This window comes from Carassius carassius, chromosome 3, assembly GCF_963082965.1.
Source record: "Carassius carassius chromosome 3, fCarCar2.1, whole genome shotgun sequence".
NCBI lineage: Eukaryota > Metazoa > Chordata > Actinopteri > Cypriniformes > Cyprinidae > Carassius > Carassius carassius.
Window position 1 is genome coordinate 11,933,683 of NC_081757.1, and position 15,722 is coordinate 11,949,404.

At 40.6% G+C, this 15,722-nt stretch overlaps 1 protein-coding gene across 5 annotated transcripts in view; it reads left to right on the plus strand.

Annotated features, from left to right (window-relative positions):
• Window positions 1–15,722, plus strand: part of LOC132119430 (transcription factor SOX-6-like) — a 100,002-nt gene that overhangs the window by 13,765 nt on the left and 70,515 nt on the right. For all 5 annotated transcript variants that reach the window (XM_059529420.1, XM_059529385.1, XM_059529392.1 and 2 more), the window contains exon 4: window positions 15,045–15,134. In XM_059529420.1, the coding sequence (XP_059385403.1) occupies window positions 15,045–15,134 (90 nt within the window). The remainder of the gene's footprint in view (window positions 1–15,044; window positions 15,135–15,722) is intronic.

Sequence of the window (15,722 nt, forward strand, 5' to 3'; positions counted from 1 at the left end):
GTCTAGTCAGTGTGCACTGCTGCAGACCACACACGAAAACTATTGGTTTTAAATGATGCATTTTACTTTGTTTATAAAATATCAGCTTTTTTGCCAGGATAGCTTGTTATATAATGTTTCCATAGTCCTCATAGAATAGTTATAAGACAAATTCCCTCATAAAAGCGTTGAAACTTTCTCTTTCTGGGTCTCTTGTGTCAGCGTGGCTCCACAGTTGCTCAACCCCATGCACCCTTGCACCTATTTTTCCATGTAAAAGTGAAAGGGCAAAGTTGTTAGACACGTTTAGAAATATGTCAGAGCCAACAGGTGTAGACAAGGCACTTTCTAAGAACGAGTGAATTACACTGGCAGGAGTGACCCGGGTGACAACAGGAACAGTTGCTAATTTGGCATGGATGAGGGCTTTCTCTGGGGTGGTAACCCTGAGACCTCTGAGGGGGCAGAGGAGAGGCGAGGTTAGCGAACAGCTCTATACACCTGGAGCTTTGTGTATTGAGTCAGAGTTAATGAGTTTAGCAGGGGGGCAGAATCTTCATTGCCTCCATCCCACGTAAAGCCTGATCTCTGGGGCAGGGGGATATTTCCAGAGCCCTCCCGCCCCGCGGACCTTAGCCATTTCAGCTGCAGGTGAGCACCGGTGTGCATTTGAAGCTGTGTGTATGTGTGTGTGTGTGTGTGTTACCTTCCTGATTTGCTATATGGGGCTATCTGTCCTCAGAATTTCTTTTGAGGCACTCATTCTTCTGTTGAAGTATGTTAGCGAAGGCATTTTTAGGAACCCACCTAAAAAGGAACCCTCCCCTGTATTTATACATTTCTAACTGAAATCTGTCTTTTTTCTCTTTTCTTTAACATCCAGCCCAATATCTTTTCCCCATCGAGATCGGGAGATTGATGGGTTTGGGCAGCAGGAGAATTGAGTGCAGAAAGCTGTTTTACCGCATGCCATTTTGGTTGCGTTTTTATGACCCTCTTGAAAGTGTTCTTGTTGAAATAGCAGAGGGGCTAGCTTTGCTCTCCGGCTGCCCTGTCATCTACTTTTGATTTCTTTTCCATCTAATTAATAACCATCTTTGTTGTAATGATACGTGGCACTGGACCTAGGCTTGGTGCATACTCAATGAGGTCGACCTTTTTAATTTCTTGGCTAGTGTTCTGATCAAACCTGAGATCTGGAAGCGTGCTTCAAACACAACGTTCCATCGCTCTGTTATGTCAGTCCACCAGTCCCTTGGGCAGAGTACACTGGGCCAAACATCAATCGTTGGAAGTTTTCTCACCTCTTGCACGCTTCTCTCTACCTTCAACTGAGCCGCTTGTCTGAATGAAAGAGTATGGGTTTGATTAATCCAAGTGTTTTCGTACACATGTCAAAATATGTTAGTTACTCTTCAGAGTGATGTGTGGATCTCCAAAGTTGGCAGGTAAGCTAGTGTATGCGGGTGAGTTGGTAGCTCAGTAAAGAGCAAGATCTGGCCCATCACTTTTGTTTGAATAGGTAATGTAAATCTGCTGGGGTTGAGCAGACATGAGCTGGAATTGCTTGTTAAGACACATGATCAAAAGCTTGTCTCCCTGCTCTTGCTTCTTGCCAGTCAAATCTCTTGTCACCCTGCGAGGCAGACGTTAAATTGATTTTTTATTTATTTTTTTATGTTGCGGGCATTCTGCCACTCTCTGGACTTTGACTAAAATGATAGCTCCGACTCCTCCTGTGTTTCCCCTCAGAGAGAAAGCTGTACTACTGACAAGCCTTCAGCACCAAAAAAAGAAGATAGACTGATACAAACAGACTCTGGCAGCTCTGTTCAATCCCTATCAAAACCCTCCGCTGCCTGTAGGCATCCATAACACAAACACGCTTCTCAGAGGAGTTTGTGACAGGAGGGACAAATTTTTCCCCTCCTGACTGCCTAGTGCGGACCTCAAAAACTTTGTCCATGCTCCAAATAGAGTGCTCCTCTTTCAGATGACAAAACAAGCAGCTGCTTCTGCCTCACTGTGCCATTCTCTGTATCCGTATCACCTTCCCTGTTCTCAGATTCCCATTAGTCAACAGTAGCAAATGCTGTGGAGCATTCCAGGAGCCATCTTCTCTCTCGAGCTCAGCTGTTGACTCTGTCCCTCTTGTGTGGGACCAAGCACAACGCTTCCATTGTGCCAGTCTCTGTCATTGAGCTGGGGCTCTCCTGATAGGAGGAAACGGGTGTTTCAGGGAGACAAATCACAGCCAGGGCTCCTGAACAGAGCTCCATTTGTCCACCCTCTCACACCATAGGTAAAAATATTGTTTGTATTTATAATAACACAGCATTGATGTTAGGGATTATAGTAAATAATATATAATCCCTAAATAAATGTATCACAATATGTAAAGGGATTGAAGGCATTATTTTGTATTTTGTTTCTAAGATTTCAATAAATTTATTAAAAATGTATTTAATATTTAGACAAAATTCTCATTCTTTGCATATTGTGATATATTTATATGAGGATTATTTTTTTATTTTATTATGATCCCTAAATGTGCCAAGGTCTGAAAGAATATGTAGACACTTTTGAACATGCAAATGGCATCTGCAAACAAATGTTATATTTAAATTTTGTAAAAAAAAAAAAAAAAAAAAAAAAAATACTGTTTGCAGTTGCCAAAAGGATGAATCACAAATAAAGGTTTAAATCATTTTTGTCTCATTTCTGAACACAATATTTATGGTTTTCTATTACTTTTATTTACTATGACAATTTTCTAAGAAAATAAATAAATATATAAATCTTGCCATATAGCTTCATCTTCTTTTTTAATGAAGTGACAAGTAACAGTGTCGACAAGGACAGCGATGAGTCCTGCTCTTGTTTAACAGCGGTGTTGGAATAGTGGTATATGTGTAAAGCAGTACTGGAATGGAGTGGTTTTAATGAGCAAGCATCTTTATGTTCCCCTCTTGGTATTTGGATTAGCACAGTGAGAAAAACAAAATGCTGATGCCTGAGAAAAGAGGACCACCCCATTAATTAGCCTTAAATCTGTCACTGCACAGCTGAATGCTGCTGGTGGAAAGCACTGGACCCTTTATGTAGATTAAAAGCGGTCAGAAGGAGATGAGCTGGACTTAACCTGTAAAGCGTGTGTGCATTTGCACTATACGAGTGTGAGATCACCACCACCGGCCTCGTGCTCAGTTCCCAGGCATTGACTGCACATAACTGGACAAAAGAGCCGCTGTCATCTGACTAGGATCAAAATAGTGTCAATGTAACTCACACCGTAGCCACAGACGGGCCGGTGTGCCCAGCTAATGATTTCAGGCCACATAGCAAGACTTGTTTTATAAGACCCAGCTACGTCAGCTCCATCTGGTTGCTAATACCACCACCCTTCCTGAAATTCACAGACACAACAGTTAACACAAGTCCTCCTGTACACACACAGATTAAAGAGATAGTTCACCCAAAATATTCTAATTCTGTCATTTATTCACCCGTATGACTTCATTTTATCTGCCTCTCCTGTCCACAGCATAATCATCAATGCGGTCCAGTGATGTTTTGGACATTTGACATTCATTTTATGAACAAAAAGTATCATCTTCTGTGTTCAGTAGAATTAGAAATTCATACAGAGTTGGAACAACATTTAAATATTCATTTTTTAAATTAGAATGAACTAAAAGATTAACAGTACACATCCACCCGATATGTTGGACACGACAAAACGTTTATGATTTATCGGTCTCCTTGTGTCTTTCTCTCTCTTGCTCAATAAGGTGCCATAGGATGAGATGGGATGTCAGAAAAAACAGATAGAAACATGTTTTATTGCTCGGCGAACGCTGCGGCTCGGATCATTGTAATTATTCGCTGAACGCCATCTCTCATTGGGAGTGGCCCCCATATAATTTTAAGTCTGTGTAGGTCGAGTGGTTAATACGTTTTAGGTCCCTGTCATCCATTACATGTCATGAAGTTCCAATGATAGCTTGAAGTTATGAGTTTTAATTCTAATTAATGGTTTTAGCCGGGTGGGAAAGGTTTTTTTTTTTTTTTTTTAAATTCCATCTACTGCAATTTGTGATTTGGGTAGCGAGGTACACTTTTCTCACTCCTTTAATTTCCCAGAGTGCCCTGCCAGAGGATGGCGTCTCCTCAGAGGGGAGTTGGGAGGGGTTGCATGGCATATATTTTCCCCCAAATATATTTTTTGTCTCTCATACACTCTCTTTTTCCCATTCTTGAGAGGTGGTGAGGAAATGAGCTTAGCTCCATGTGAAACGGCAGCGTTTTCCGTGCTCTCACAGCATGTTGCGGTGGATATGACCCCACAGCAGTGAGAAAAAGAAACGGGTCGATCTGAAAGAAAATACGGTGGCCATTGTTGCAGAACCATGCAGGAAACAATGGGACATTGAGTGTGTTATAGCTGTAGATACAAGCAGACTCGTGAAGAATTGAAATTCCTAACCTTTTGAAGAATGGTTTCTGGTAACAGCTCCGTGTCGTCACAACCTCTCATTATATCTGTTTCGATATAAACAGACAAAGAAACTACATTTCATCCACTTAAAACTTCACTCACAAGATCTGAAGTAGATAGATCATGTCTGTGTTGTTCAATGGTACTCCACAGGCGGATTGTATTGCCGTGTGCAGCTGTGTGGTCTGAACTCGCCAGTCACTGGTGGTCTGTGAAGTAGTAAGAGTGTGCAGTTACACGGTAGCGTCTGTGTGTGAGAGAGAATGAAGGTCGGCGGCTAAAAATAGTGAAATTTTGGGCCCGTGTGCGCGAGCACTGAACTCTGACATGCGGGTAAACAGAGTGCGCTGCACGGGACCATAAACATTTTTAATTGTTGCCTCATAAAAGCGGAGAATGTCAGTGGCAGCGGCAAAAAATATGCTTCCTTAATTAGTCAAGTGAGTTTTACAAAGAACGAAGAAGCCTCCTTTTAACTTGCACTTTTTAATGCCCTCATACACTGATACACCAGTTTATTACTGTAAAACAGTTCACTCGTGGCTGTAAAACACTAGTTCCTTTTAACACATGCCTAGTTTGCTAAAGATCATCAATTTGAAAGCTATTTTAATATTTTTCTTAAACATTAAACATTAAGACTTCAAGAAATGAAACACTTTTACGTCATTTACTTACCCAAAGCGTGCGTATAAACCGAGCCATACTGTTTTTATGCTTGAAATGTCTTCTATTTGAATCTTACCAGCACATCATCTTTTTGACGGCACATTTTAACTCGCCGTATATTGTGTGGAGAACCCCTCAAGCACGTCCAAGTTGCTCCGGCATTTAAGATGAAATAAAGTTTAAGTGACAACTCAAGACAGTTGGCTTCACGGCAAATTTTAATCTATTCATGTAGATCCTATCAGTTTCTTTTTGTCCCCAGCACCCATTAATTTACTAAATCGCTCTGAGCTGAAATGATCACAGTAAGCGACATTATTCACACATTTGTATTAATTCAACATAGAGGAATAAAAGTGAATGTTTTGAAGCATTGATTAGCAGAAGGGTTTATATCTGACAGTTAGATTGCAGGGTAGCCAGCATAAAAATGGCTCCTCTGCAAGGTACCCGGTAATTTAATTCTTGTGTGAAATTATTATAATTTATTACAGTATGTGGGCTCTAATGATTACCGACATGAAATGGAATTTATAAATTAAGATTAAATCTGCATATCTGTTCTTATTTTGTACCTTTACATGCGCTCAAGCCTGTCAGCAGTATTTCAAGATGATTTCATAAGATGCAGCCTTTGTGTAATTTATTTATTTTTTCAAAAAAAAAAGAAAGAAAGAAAATAAAGAAAAATTAATTATAGTTTGGTGCACAAAATCCCAACACTTGAGAAGCATCATAAGGTTGTAAAAATGGATGAGGAATTTATTTGGGTTGGCAGATTAGAAAATAAATACACTTTAAATAAACAAAAAACAAAGATTTACACAATAGTCAAGGGACAAGATGGGAAACAAAAAGGTGACATACTAAGTTATTAAATATAAGAGTTTATTTTTTTGTCTAAAGTGTATGTCCTAAATGAGAGACAGTCCTGAGAAAATGTTTTTCATTTTTCAGCCCATAATAAAACAGCAGTAGTACCAACAGTTATTATTATTATATTAAGTAGACCCTCTCAAATGAATAAAGAGAAATGTTTATCTATATTTATGTGGGTTGGTTTTCATAAGGAGGATCTTTTTTTTTTTGAAAGATGGATTTTGATTCAAAAAGGAAATTTGTTGAGTTGTTTGACTGAATGAAGTTTATTTTCCCTATCTGTGTGCTGAAGATGTTTCTTGTTTTGAGTAAACCGTAAAGAGCAGCAGCAGCAACAGCAGCAGGCAGGAGCAGAGCAGTCGGGATGGGCCGCCTCTGAGGGTTCACTCAGCCTGAGAGGAGGCTAAAGAGGACAGGGGAGAGAAAGTTCATTTTGCTATCCAAGCATTAAATGGTCCTAGCTTTCTTAAAAGTGACCTTGTGGGGAAGGCAGCGCAGCCGAGCTCCGGCGCAGCTCCTTCCAGCTGCACACATGGCATCCATCGGGGCACAATCACGCGCAGTCCCAACACCTCAGGCTCGGACATATGTTGAGTTTTATTTCATTCTTCTGACATTAATCCTATTCACCAGCTGTTCTGCCAGCTGCCACTCTCCAGCTTAAGAGGAGATTGCAGTTTTGGGGGCTCGGAGTATGGGCTTATCTTGGCTCCTGATCTCTTCACACTAAGTTCTGATTGGATCAACCCCCACCCAACCGCATCTTGGGCCCCCTCCCTTTCCTCCCTCCTAATATCTCCCTCCTCTTCTCAATCTGTAGGATCCTTGAGTTGTACTTCTCTCTCTAGAAATATCTCTTTCAACTTTGCTTTAATTTTGTCTCGTTCTCCTCCTCGTGTTGGGAAAGGGAGGCTCCAGGGGTGTGTTTTAATCGCCTGCCCAAGTTTTCATTTGGAAGGCTTGACTTCAGAAGATGCTGACCCTCTGCTAGTGTCTTGCTGTCTTCACCAACATTTATCATTCAGTTTTCTTCTTGTATTTGGTGCCCAGAATCCCTCTCCTTCTGAGGGTGAGGGTTCCTGGCAGAGTGTCTTCCTAGCGCAAACATGCCTCGAAAATACTTTTTTATCCACAGCTTTGATTGAACTTGAACTCTTTATTTCTTATTTTTCACATATTTCAACTTTATCTCTCCCATACACGTTACAAATCAGCATGATTTATTTCCCTGTACGTCTTTCATTGTCCGATGGAATTTCTCTTGTGTCATTAGTGTTGAAGAAGTACCCTGTCGTGGAAGGTTTTGCAAGCATGAATTGATCATCGGTGGCTGCTCACTTTAATAATTCAACCCTGATTAGTGCCGAGTCCTGCAGTAAAATGGATTGAAGAAGAGGTCGTGTGCCGCCCTGCTCAAGAGGTGAAGCCTCTTGGGAGTGGTTAATTCATATGTGCTTGATAGACACGTGTCCTGTTGAGATAGGTCAGAAATCGTGCGATTGCCAGGACGATGGGGTCAGCGCTGAGATTAGCACCTCAGGTCTGCCAAATAAAGACAATGACACTACAGCCATGTGCTATTTTTAACATATGTCTTTTTATAGCACAGTCGGTTTCTTCGTAATTGCAATCCAGCCTCGAAAAAAACACCAAAAATGTTTTTGAAGAATAGTGGAGTAAAAGATATAAATATATAAAAGATAATATAATATTATGCAAATATAACATTTTAAAATTGCAATATTTACCATGAATATTATCCTTATTAGTAGTACTGAGTTCGAATCCAAGGGAACACGTTAGGAGAAAATTGTTAGCTTGAATGCAATGCAAGTCGCTTTGGATAAATGCGTCCGCTAAATGCATAAATTTAATTTAATTTAATTTTAATTTAGTACTGGTATTATTGCTGCTGTTGTTGTTTTTATTATTAATATAAGTAGTAGAAGCAATAAATAACTAATAATACTAAAAGGAAATAAAAGATTTTCTAAGGTTAGTCAGTCTATTTACAGCAGCTGTCGACAAGAGGAAATGGCAGCGTGGTGTTTGAGCAGCCTACAGGTGACTAGCAGAGATGCTCACTAAGTGGAATAATGAATAGTATTAGGTGTCAATTAAATCAAGCCTTCCCCGAGGTGCAGGTGCTCGACAATATACTGACACATCTCAAGGAGCTGAAGCCTCTTCATCCATGCATGCCAATGGGTGCATTTGCATATTAAAGAACCAAAATTATTTAACCGAAGCAAAAAAAACATTGAAAAAAGGGGCTTGTGAAAATGATCGAGGTTATTAAAACTGTTGACAGGGAAAGAAGGTAATTGGCAGAAAATGAGGGAAACGCTACTGTTATACAGTGTTGTGCGCGTGTGCGTGCGTGTTTTCTCTCTTTCGTGATTTTTGTGGATTTTTTGTATTTTTTTTCTACCCGACTCTTCTTTTTAGCTGCTAGCATTGTGCGCCGTCGCCTGGGTGTGTAACCTATTACGTTTAGATTGCTCCCTTGCAATTAGTGCCCTTTTTGTCCTCACTTCAATAACGGCGTGATTATGGAGACTTCAGGAGCATTCGCCGCCGCCGCCCCAGCTAACAGCTGTTGTCTCTGGAACTAACGACGGGAACGACAAAACATGTTTTCTTATGCTGTTTCACTTTCCTGTCTGCCTCTTGTAATTATTATACTTTTATTTTGTATGATGATGGAGTCTTGTTTTAGTGGCTCTGTGATTAAGACATTCAAAAGATTTTCCCTCAGTGTTCTGTGCACGCTAGTGTTCGCGCGCGAGCTTGTGTGTGTGTGCGCATAGCTTGTGACTCCAGTTTGTTTTTCTAAGGAGATGGAGAGGAATAGAAAAAGAAAGAGGGCGTTTTTTGGTTTTCTTTTGACTGCAGCATCTCTATTGTAAGAAAAAAATCCAGTGCAAGAGAAGCCTTGAGATGTGATTTTAGAGTGGGGACAGTGTTTTTCCAGCAGGAGCCAAGGAGAATGCTTGGAATAACTTGTTTTCCCCTCTAAATTGGACAAAACTCTCGATATTCTCTTGACCTTGACTGCTTGACGACTACTCTTTTTCGCTCAAGCCTTTTCTCTCATAACATTATTAGAAATGAGAGTGCTTAAAGGATAATTATTAACCTAACTGCGACACTTGCAGTGAGAGCGCCCCTTCAACCTGGGTAGCTTCAAGTGGAACCATAATACTTCTTCCTCGCTTGAGCCTTCTTCCTCTTTCCTCTCTCTCATTTTTGTTCGGACTGGCAGCGGTTCCTCTACTTTCTCCATCATCAGAGGGTGCGTTCAGAAGAAAGCCTGGGAAATTTATATCGTCATTGTCTGTTGATCATCGATTTGGTAATTCCCAGTTTTCCCTGAGGAGCGGGGCCGCTCGTGTGCTGGGCCGAAGGTGGAGATTTATCTCCTTTTTCCTCTGAGAGCATAAGAGTGATGATTTTTGAGGTTTGTTGAGAGGAAGAAGCATAATGCATTGTAGCTACACTTCATTGAAAGTCAGATTAAGGATGCAGTACTTTGTGGAAAATTGACAATAGACTGCACAGAGACGATAGGGCAGTTGACTGAGGACAGCTGTAATGATGTGTGTACTGTGAAGTGGAGTGTTTCAGGAGAGAGACTCGCTCTCTTGCTCTCTCTCTCTCTCTCGCTATCTCTCGTCTCTCAAGTGTAAGGATTGATTGGAGGAAGAGCAGCTTCCTGTGGTGGGGATTACAGTGGTGGTGTGAGACCTGGGGGTGCTGGCAGATGTTCTGGCTGTCTGCCACAGGGCAGGACTCGTCGGGATGGGGGTACACCCTCTCTGCTCGGCACAACTGCAGCTTTAGGGGGATGACACAGCTCCATCCCACATACACAGCCGTGGAGGTCATTAATGACAGTAACTGAAGTCGGTTTCTACAGAACTACATTACATTCATTTTGCTTGGAAGTTTGAGGGAGTTAGACTAGAGAAATTAGTGTGATCTTTAGGCCACTTTTTTTCTTTTCACCTGTGTACATTATTTCAGCGTTTATTACTTTACATAATTGTAAAACATTTCAAAGTAAAATGCTGGTGCAAGCAGCATATATTAATGTATTTTATTTTTAAATCATATCATTTAAAATAATACAGTAGTATATATTATATACTACTCTTCAAATGTTTAGGGTTGATTTTTTAAATGTTTTTGAAATAAGTATGCTCGCCAAGGATGGATTTTTTTCAAAAATACAGAAAATGTGTAACATTGTGAAATATTATTACAATTTAAAATGGCTTATATATATATATATATATATATATATATATATATATATATATATATATATATATATATATATAATATCTTTATAAACAATAATATTGCAGGTAAGAGCCTAATGTTACCTGTGTTTAGTGTTTCACTGTTAGGTTTCTGTTAGACATACAGTTTTGGCTCTGTGTTCCATCTGGTGATAAAAACTATTTACACTCAACACAATTCCTGAATCTTTGCTGAGATTTATGAGTGCTGCTGCTCTTCCTTTTCATCTGTTTAAGACCATCGGCATAATCTTGTCAGCGTATCTTTGCTGTAGGTGTATTAATTGAGCTGCTTTGTGAAGAAGAGTAAGATATCTCTGGCAGCAAACTGAGTTGTCATGATCAGATTGTAGATGAGTATCGACAATTAGTATGTCAAGGTGGGTACATCACTTCTTATGTCTGAGATCAGTGAGTCTCTCTGACTTCACAGCTATAATGCCAGTTTCATAGACTAGTGACTTTGGCTTTATCAGGCCAGAAAAGGATTGTGACATGCTATTTTTTCTGCTTCCTTCTAATCCTGGTGTTTTGACAAGGATGGTCTCCTGAGTGTGCGGATGGGTGACGCTAAGTCAACACCCACTCCGAGACACAAGTCTCTGGGTTTCTCTCTTTGCATTGTCTTTTCTTCTCGTCTCTTAGAATTAGTTCCCTGAAGGTTTTAGATCAGTGGGTTGTCCTCCAAGCCCTCTCCCCAGTGCCCAGGCTATGTCATATCAGTGGGACAGGCAAGGGGTCCGATGTGGCCTGGGCTAAGCTGTCTGTTGAGATGGGGGAACCTTGGGAAAATGCAAAAAGGATACAGATAAAGGTTATTGTTTTCATTCCAATCTCATCTGGGCTGAATTGGTTTCCCTCGAGCCACGCCACGCTTTATCCGAGCGGAGGGGAAGAGGGCAAGAGGAGATTTTTGGGGCCCTTGTGGGATAACAACAATAAAGTCAGTGCTTGCTTTATTTATCTGCTCGTTCTAGGCCTCTGACAGGCCTTTCCAGACAAGTACATGTCTTTTCCCCACTTCCTCCTCAGTTTTCAGAGTCTATAAATGTCAGACTGTCTATGAACTCTTTGTATTTTGAAATCCGAATGCAAATGTGGGAAGGAAATGTACCTTGTTCAATGGGCTGTGCTGCGTTTCTCATTTGAAGTAGCAGCAGCGCTGAGAGATGAATGGATGTGGCTGAAGCTTTGTTTGATTTTTCAAAATGAATGGTCCACTTTTGTTTCTTTACATCGGTAATATGTTAGTATGACATTTAAGTATTATCCAGATGTTAAGCAGTGTTTCCATTGGCATTAGTGCTCTCTCCGGAGAAGATGGAATGCAACTTGGGAAATTGTGCAAAAAATATCCCCTTATTATTAATCTAAATTCCTTTCAAATGTTCTAGCTTTATAAGGGTACTTTGAAAAAACCCAGACGTCTGTTTCATTAACTGCTTGTTTGCCTAAAGTATCCTCGCATGAAAACTCAGGAAGAGTCGTATAGCCTCAGACCGTAGCGGACAGGTTGTTTTCAGTGTCCATCTTCCGCAAATGCTCGACATTCTTCACTTCTCTCAGGTAAAAATGTGTGGAGGACAGCTTCGGCACATTCCAGCTGTAGTGTGTGTGTGTGTGTGTGTGTGTGTAGGAGCGAGGGAGCGGTCACTCTCAAGGGAGGCAGAGTGGAGCTGAATGGGAGCTGGCACCGCATTATCTCCAACAGTTGGTGCATTCCTTAATGATCAAGTGCTGGAGAAGCATCTGTGCACTGCTCTGTGTGTGTGTGTGTGTGTGTGTGTGTGTGTGTGTGTGTGTGTGTGTGTGTGTGTGTGTGTGTGTGTGTGTAAGACGCAGAGGAGGAATATGGGAAAAGTCTTCCCTAAAACCTTTTAACCCGCCAGGACAGATCCACCCCGGCCCTGTGCCATAAAAGGAAGTTTCTCTGTTTCCAGCTCTTTTTTCAGCCTGGAGGAAGGAATGTACTGCTATTTGTTATACATATATATGCTGGTATGTGTGTTGTGTGTATGTGGTTGTTCTCTGAGGGGAGGAGAGTGTTGTGACAGGAAGCGCTTTTATTCAAGAGACCTCAATCACACACACATAAAACACAGGGTCGCAGCAACTCACAAGGTCAAGGAAACAAACTGTGAGTCCTGGATTGGGAAAGTCAGCAAAGTAGAAATAATGTTAGAATGACCCAGATGGAGGTGTCCTGTCGTTCCCTCTGAAATGGAGAAAAATGGAGAATCAAAGAAAATTTGATCTCCTCTTGATGTGACCTTGCACTGTATTAAAGCAGTGGCCGTCACCATTGACTCTCTCTGTTTGCAAGCTTTCAAGCATTTTCATGCCCACAGTGATGTCACTTTTTTTTTTGTGAATTTAATTTCTCTTTGCCAATGTACACATATTTAGATCAGGTCAGAAGAGCTTTATTGCCAAGTGTGCTCGCATAAACAATTATTTTTTCTAAGTAATATAGCTTCAATGTACACACATAAATTCAACAATGAAAATATATAAAAGCATGAAGACCAGAATAGACCAGAATAGAAATATTCCAAAATATATTTAAAGATTATGAACATTTTAACATTGTTAATGATAATATGCATTTAACAGTGGGAATATTGGGGGTGGGGGGTCTTGGGAGTCAATTAACAGTTCAGTAGTGAAATGGCCTATGGGAAGAAACTGTTTCTGTGTCTAGATGTTCCAGTTTTTATTTTATTTATATTATTTTATGGTAGTTTTTTTTTTTGACATTTTATCTTTGGTAATGGAAACCTTTAACTCCAATTAAAATGTTATACTGTATACTACCTTTAAAAGGTTTTATGTTTTATTATTATAATTTCTTTTTAAAGAGGTTAAATTTATTCAGCAAGGATGCATCAAACTGATCAAATGGTGATAGTAAATACTTTCTTAAATTGCTACAAAGGGCTTCCATACATATGTGAATAAGTTTTTTAGTCAATAAGATAAAGCTGTGTTCGTGATAATAGAGGCATAGCTGCAACATCAATTTTTTAGGCATGAGATGAAGATCTCATCTCACCACATTCACGAGTGTGATGATGTCACTCACTGGGAATGTTCTATGGCCTGGAGTACCTCAAGATACTGTATGACTACAATGCAAGCAGACACAAAGCACGCACAACAGAGTAGCCAAAGTCATTCCCACTCTCATGAATTGTGCCCTTTTGTTTGGCAAAGTGTGTTCACAAATGATCCATTGTGTTCACGAATGGTTTAACTACAGCTTACGGTGCCGGAGGGCTGCCAGCGGCGTGCAAGAATGTCTGCTTTAGCGCCGTGCCTTTTAGCCTTTCACACAGGGAACAAACTCTACTCTTCCTGTCCATGATGTCATCGAATGGGAACATGAGACCCGCAGCCCCTCTGCTCAGAGGTCATGGCATGCGAAAAGTTCTCCTCAGCTTGGAGAAGGTAGAGATCTGATCTTGATGTATTAAACTCTGCCTTTTGGAGACTTCACCCGATTCCTCTTCTTTCTGTCCAGTGCTTTTGATTGGAGGTTTCTCTGTCCTGTGTGTGTATGTATGTTTGTGCAATGGGAACAGGCTGACCCAGGCTGCAAGCTTCAAGCTCTTGCTGGTGAGCAGTGTGTTCTTTATCAATGACCTCAGGGCCGCAGCTCTGCAGATTCCAGCCATTCCTCCTCCTGATTCATTGTCTGCCAGACAAATGTTAATTGTTTTCATCATTGCCGGCTGTGCGGGGCCAGTCAAATGGGCCTATCTCACCCCGTCTACCTTCATCTTTTATGTCTTTCTTTGTGCGGCGCCTCATTCTTATCACTCTTTCAGCCCCTCCAGTTGACCTTCGACAGACCAGGGGTCACGTCCCACATTATCCACATATTACATGTGTTTGTCTTTGTTTCTGTCTTTATGTGCATGATTGAAAAATTAAGAAACACCATACCTGCCCTTCTAAATAAAAAATAAACAATTGGTACCTTTCATAAAGAAGCAGATTCACCTTGACACTTTCACTGAATACAGATGACCTAACTTGAAAATATTGCATTAGAGCGTTTCATTCAGTAACAAACCCCAATGCATTTATTCTTTTAGAAATTGAAACATTTTAAATGACCTTTAAACATCACCCCTAATACGTTTAATGAACTAAGCTGACACACTTTCCTACTTTAATACACTCAGCTAGTGATCTCTATAGAATTGCACTTTATTACATATAACAGTCCAGCCGTTAGAACACGCTTTCGACATTTATTGTGCAGTTGCTGTTGAAAGACAGGCGTGTAACATTCACTTTCCCAAGAAGCAGACGGAATTTCTTTCTTTCAGTTTGCTCACCTTTGCTTCACCTTGCACACCTTTTCAATGGGAAGGTTTTTCCCCTGTCTTTTTTTCTTTGTCTTTGAGGCCTCTTTTCTCTAGGAGCACAAATTGTTTTGTTGCTCAAGGTTTTTGGGTCATACTCAAAGCTATGGATTTGAGAGATACAGAGGATTTCAATGCACACTGTCATATGAATGCCTCTTTACTGCAATTGTCTGTGTTATGGAGTGATTTCACTTAAACTGTGTTTGTGGTAATTCTCTTTTTATAGCTAATATGCAATTTAGGTTGCTTTTCTTAAATAAAGCAGTACATTATACATTTTATTGGTATTTTTTTCTCTTTCTATATGCATTCAGTTTCACTCTGAGTTGCTTTTTGTTTCAGAATCCTCCTGCATGGAGAAACTCCTTTCTAAAGACTGGAAAGAGAAGATGGAGCGACTCAACACAGGCGAGCTGTTAGGAGAAATTAAAGGTAAGAAGCCTGAAGCCTCTTACAAATGTTTCGAAGAGCAACCTTTTCTGGTCACTCTTCTCAGAATGACTGTTACATGAGTGTGATGCACATTATGGCAGCTATATTTTGTTATTTAGCTTCTGGAATGGAAATTAGACATATAATGCAATGGAAAGGTAGGCTTAGTACAAACAGAGAACAGGAGAAGAATGCATGTGTGTTTGTATCGGAAGACGGTACAGCCCAAGCACTGTTTATACCCAAGTGAAGGTGTTCATGGGATGTTTTTTTTTTTTTTTTTGCACGAGCAGGTCTTAGCACTGACTGTTACAGAGACGTGTTTATGTAGCAGGAGACAGCACTGCACTGACTCTCTGATAACGTGCTAGTTCTGCCCGGCTCCAGCCACGCACTCCTCCCTCACTATCGCTAACTCTTGTTCTCTTCCCTTTCGCCAGCACTATCGCCAGCCAGCCAGTCGTCCATTCCTGCCGACACAAATCCGCCATATATCCCATATCCATATATAACTTTACGTTGACTCTTGTTGCACCACCTCGTGTTTTGTTAACAGCTTTTTTCAGTCGGATGAGGTACAGGTGTCAT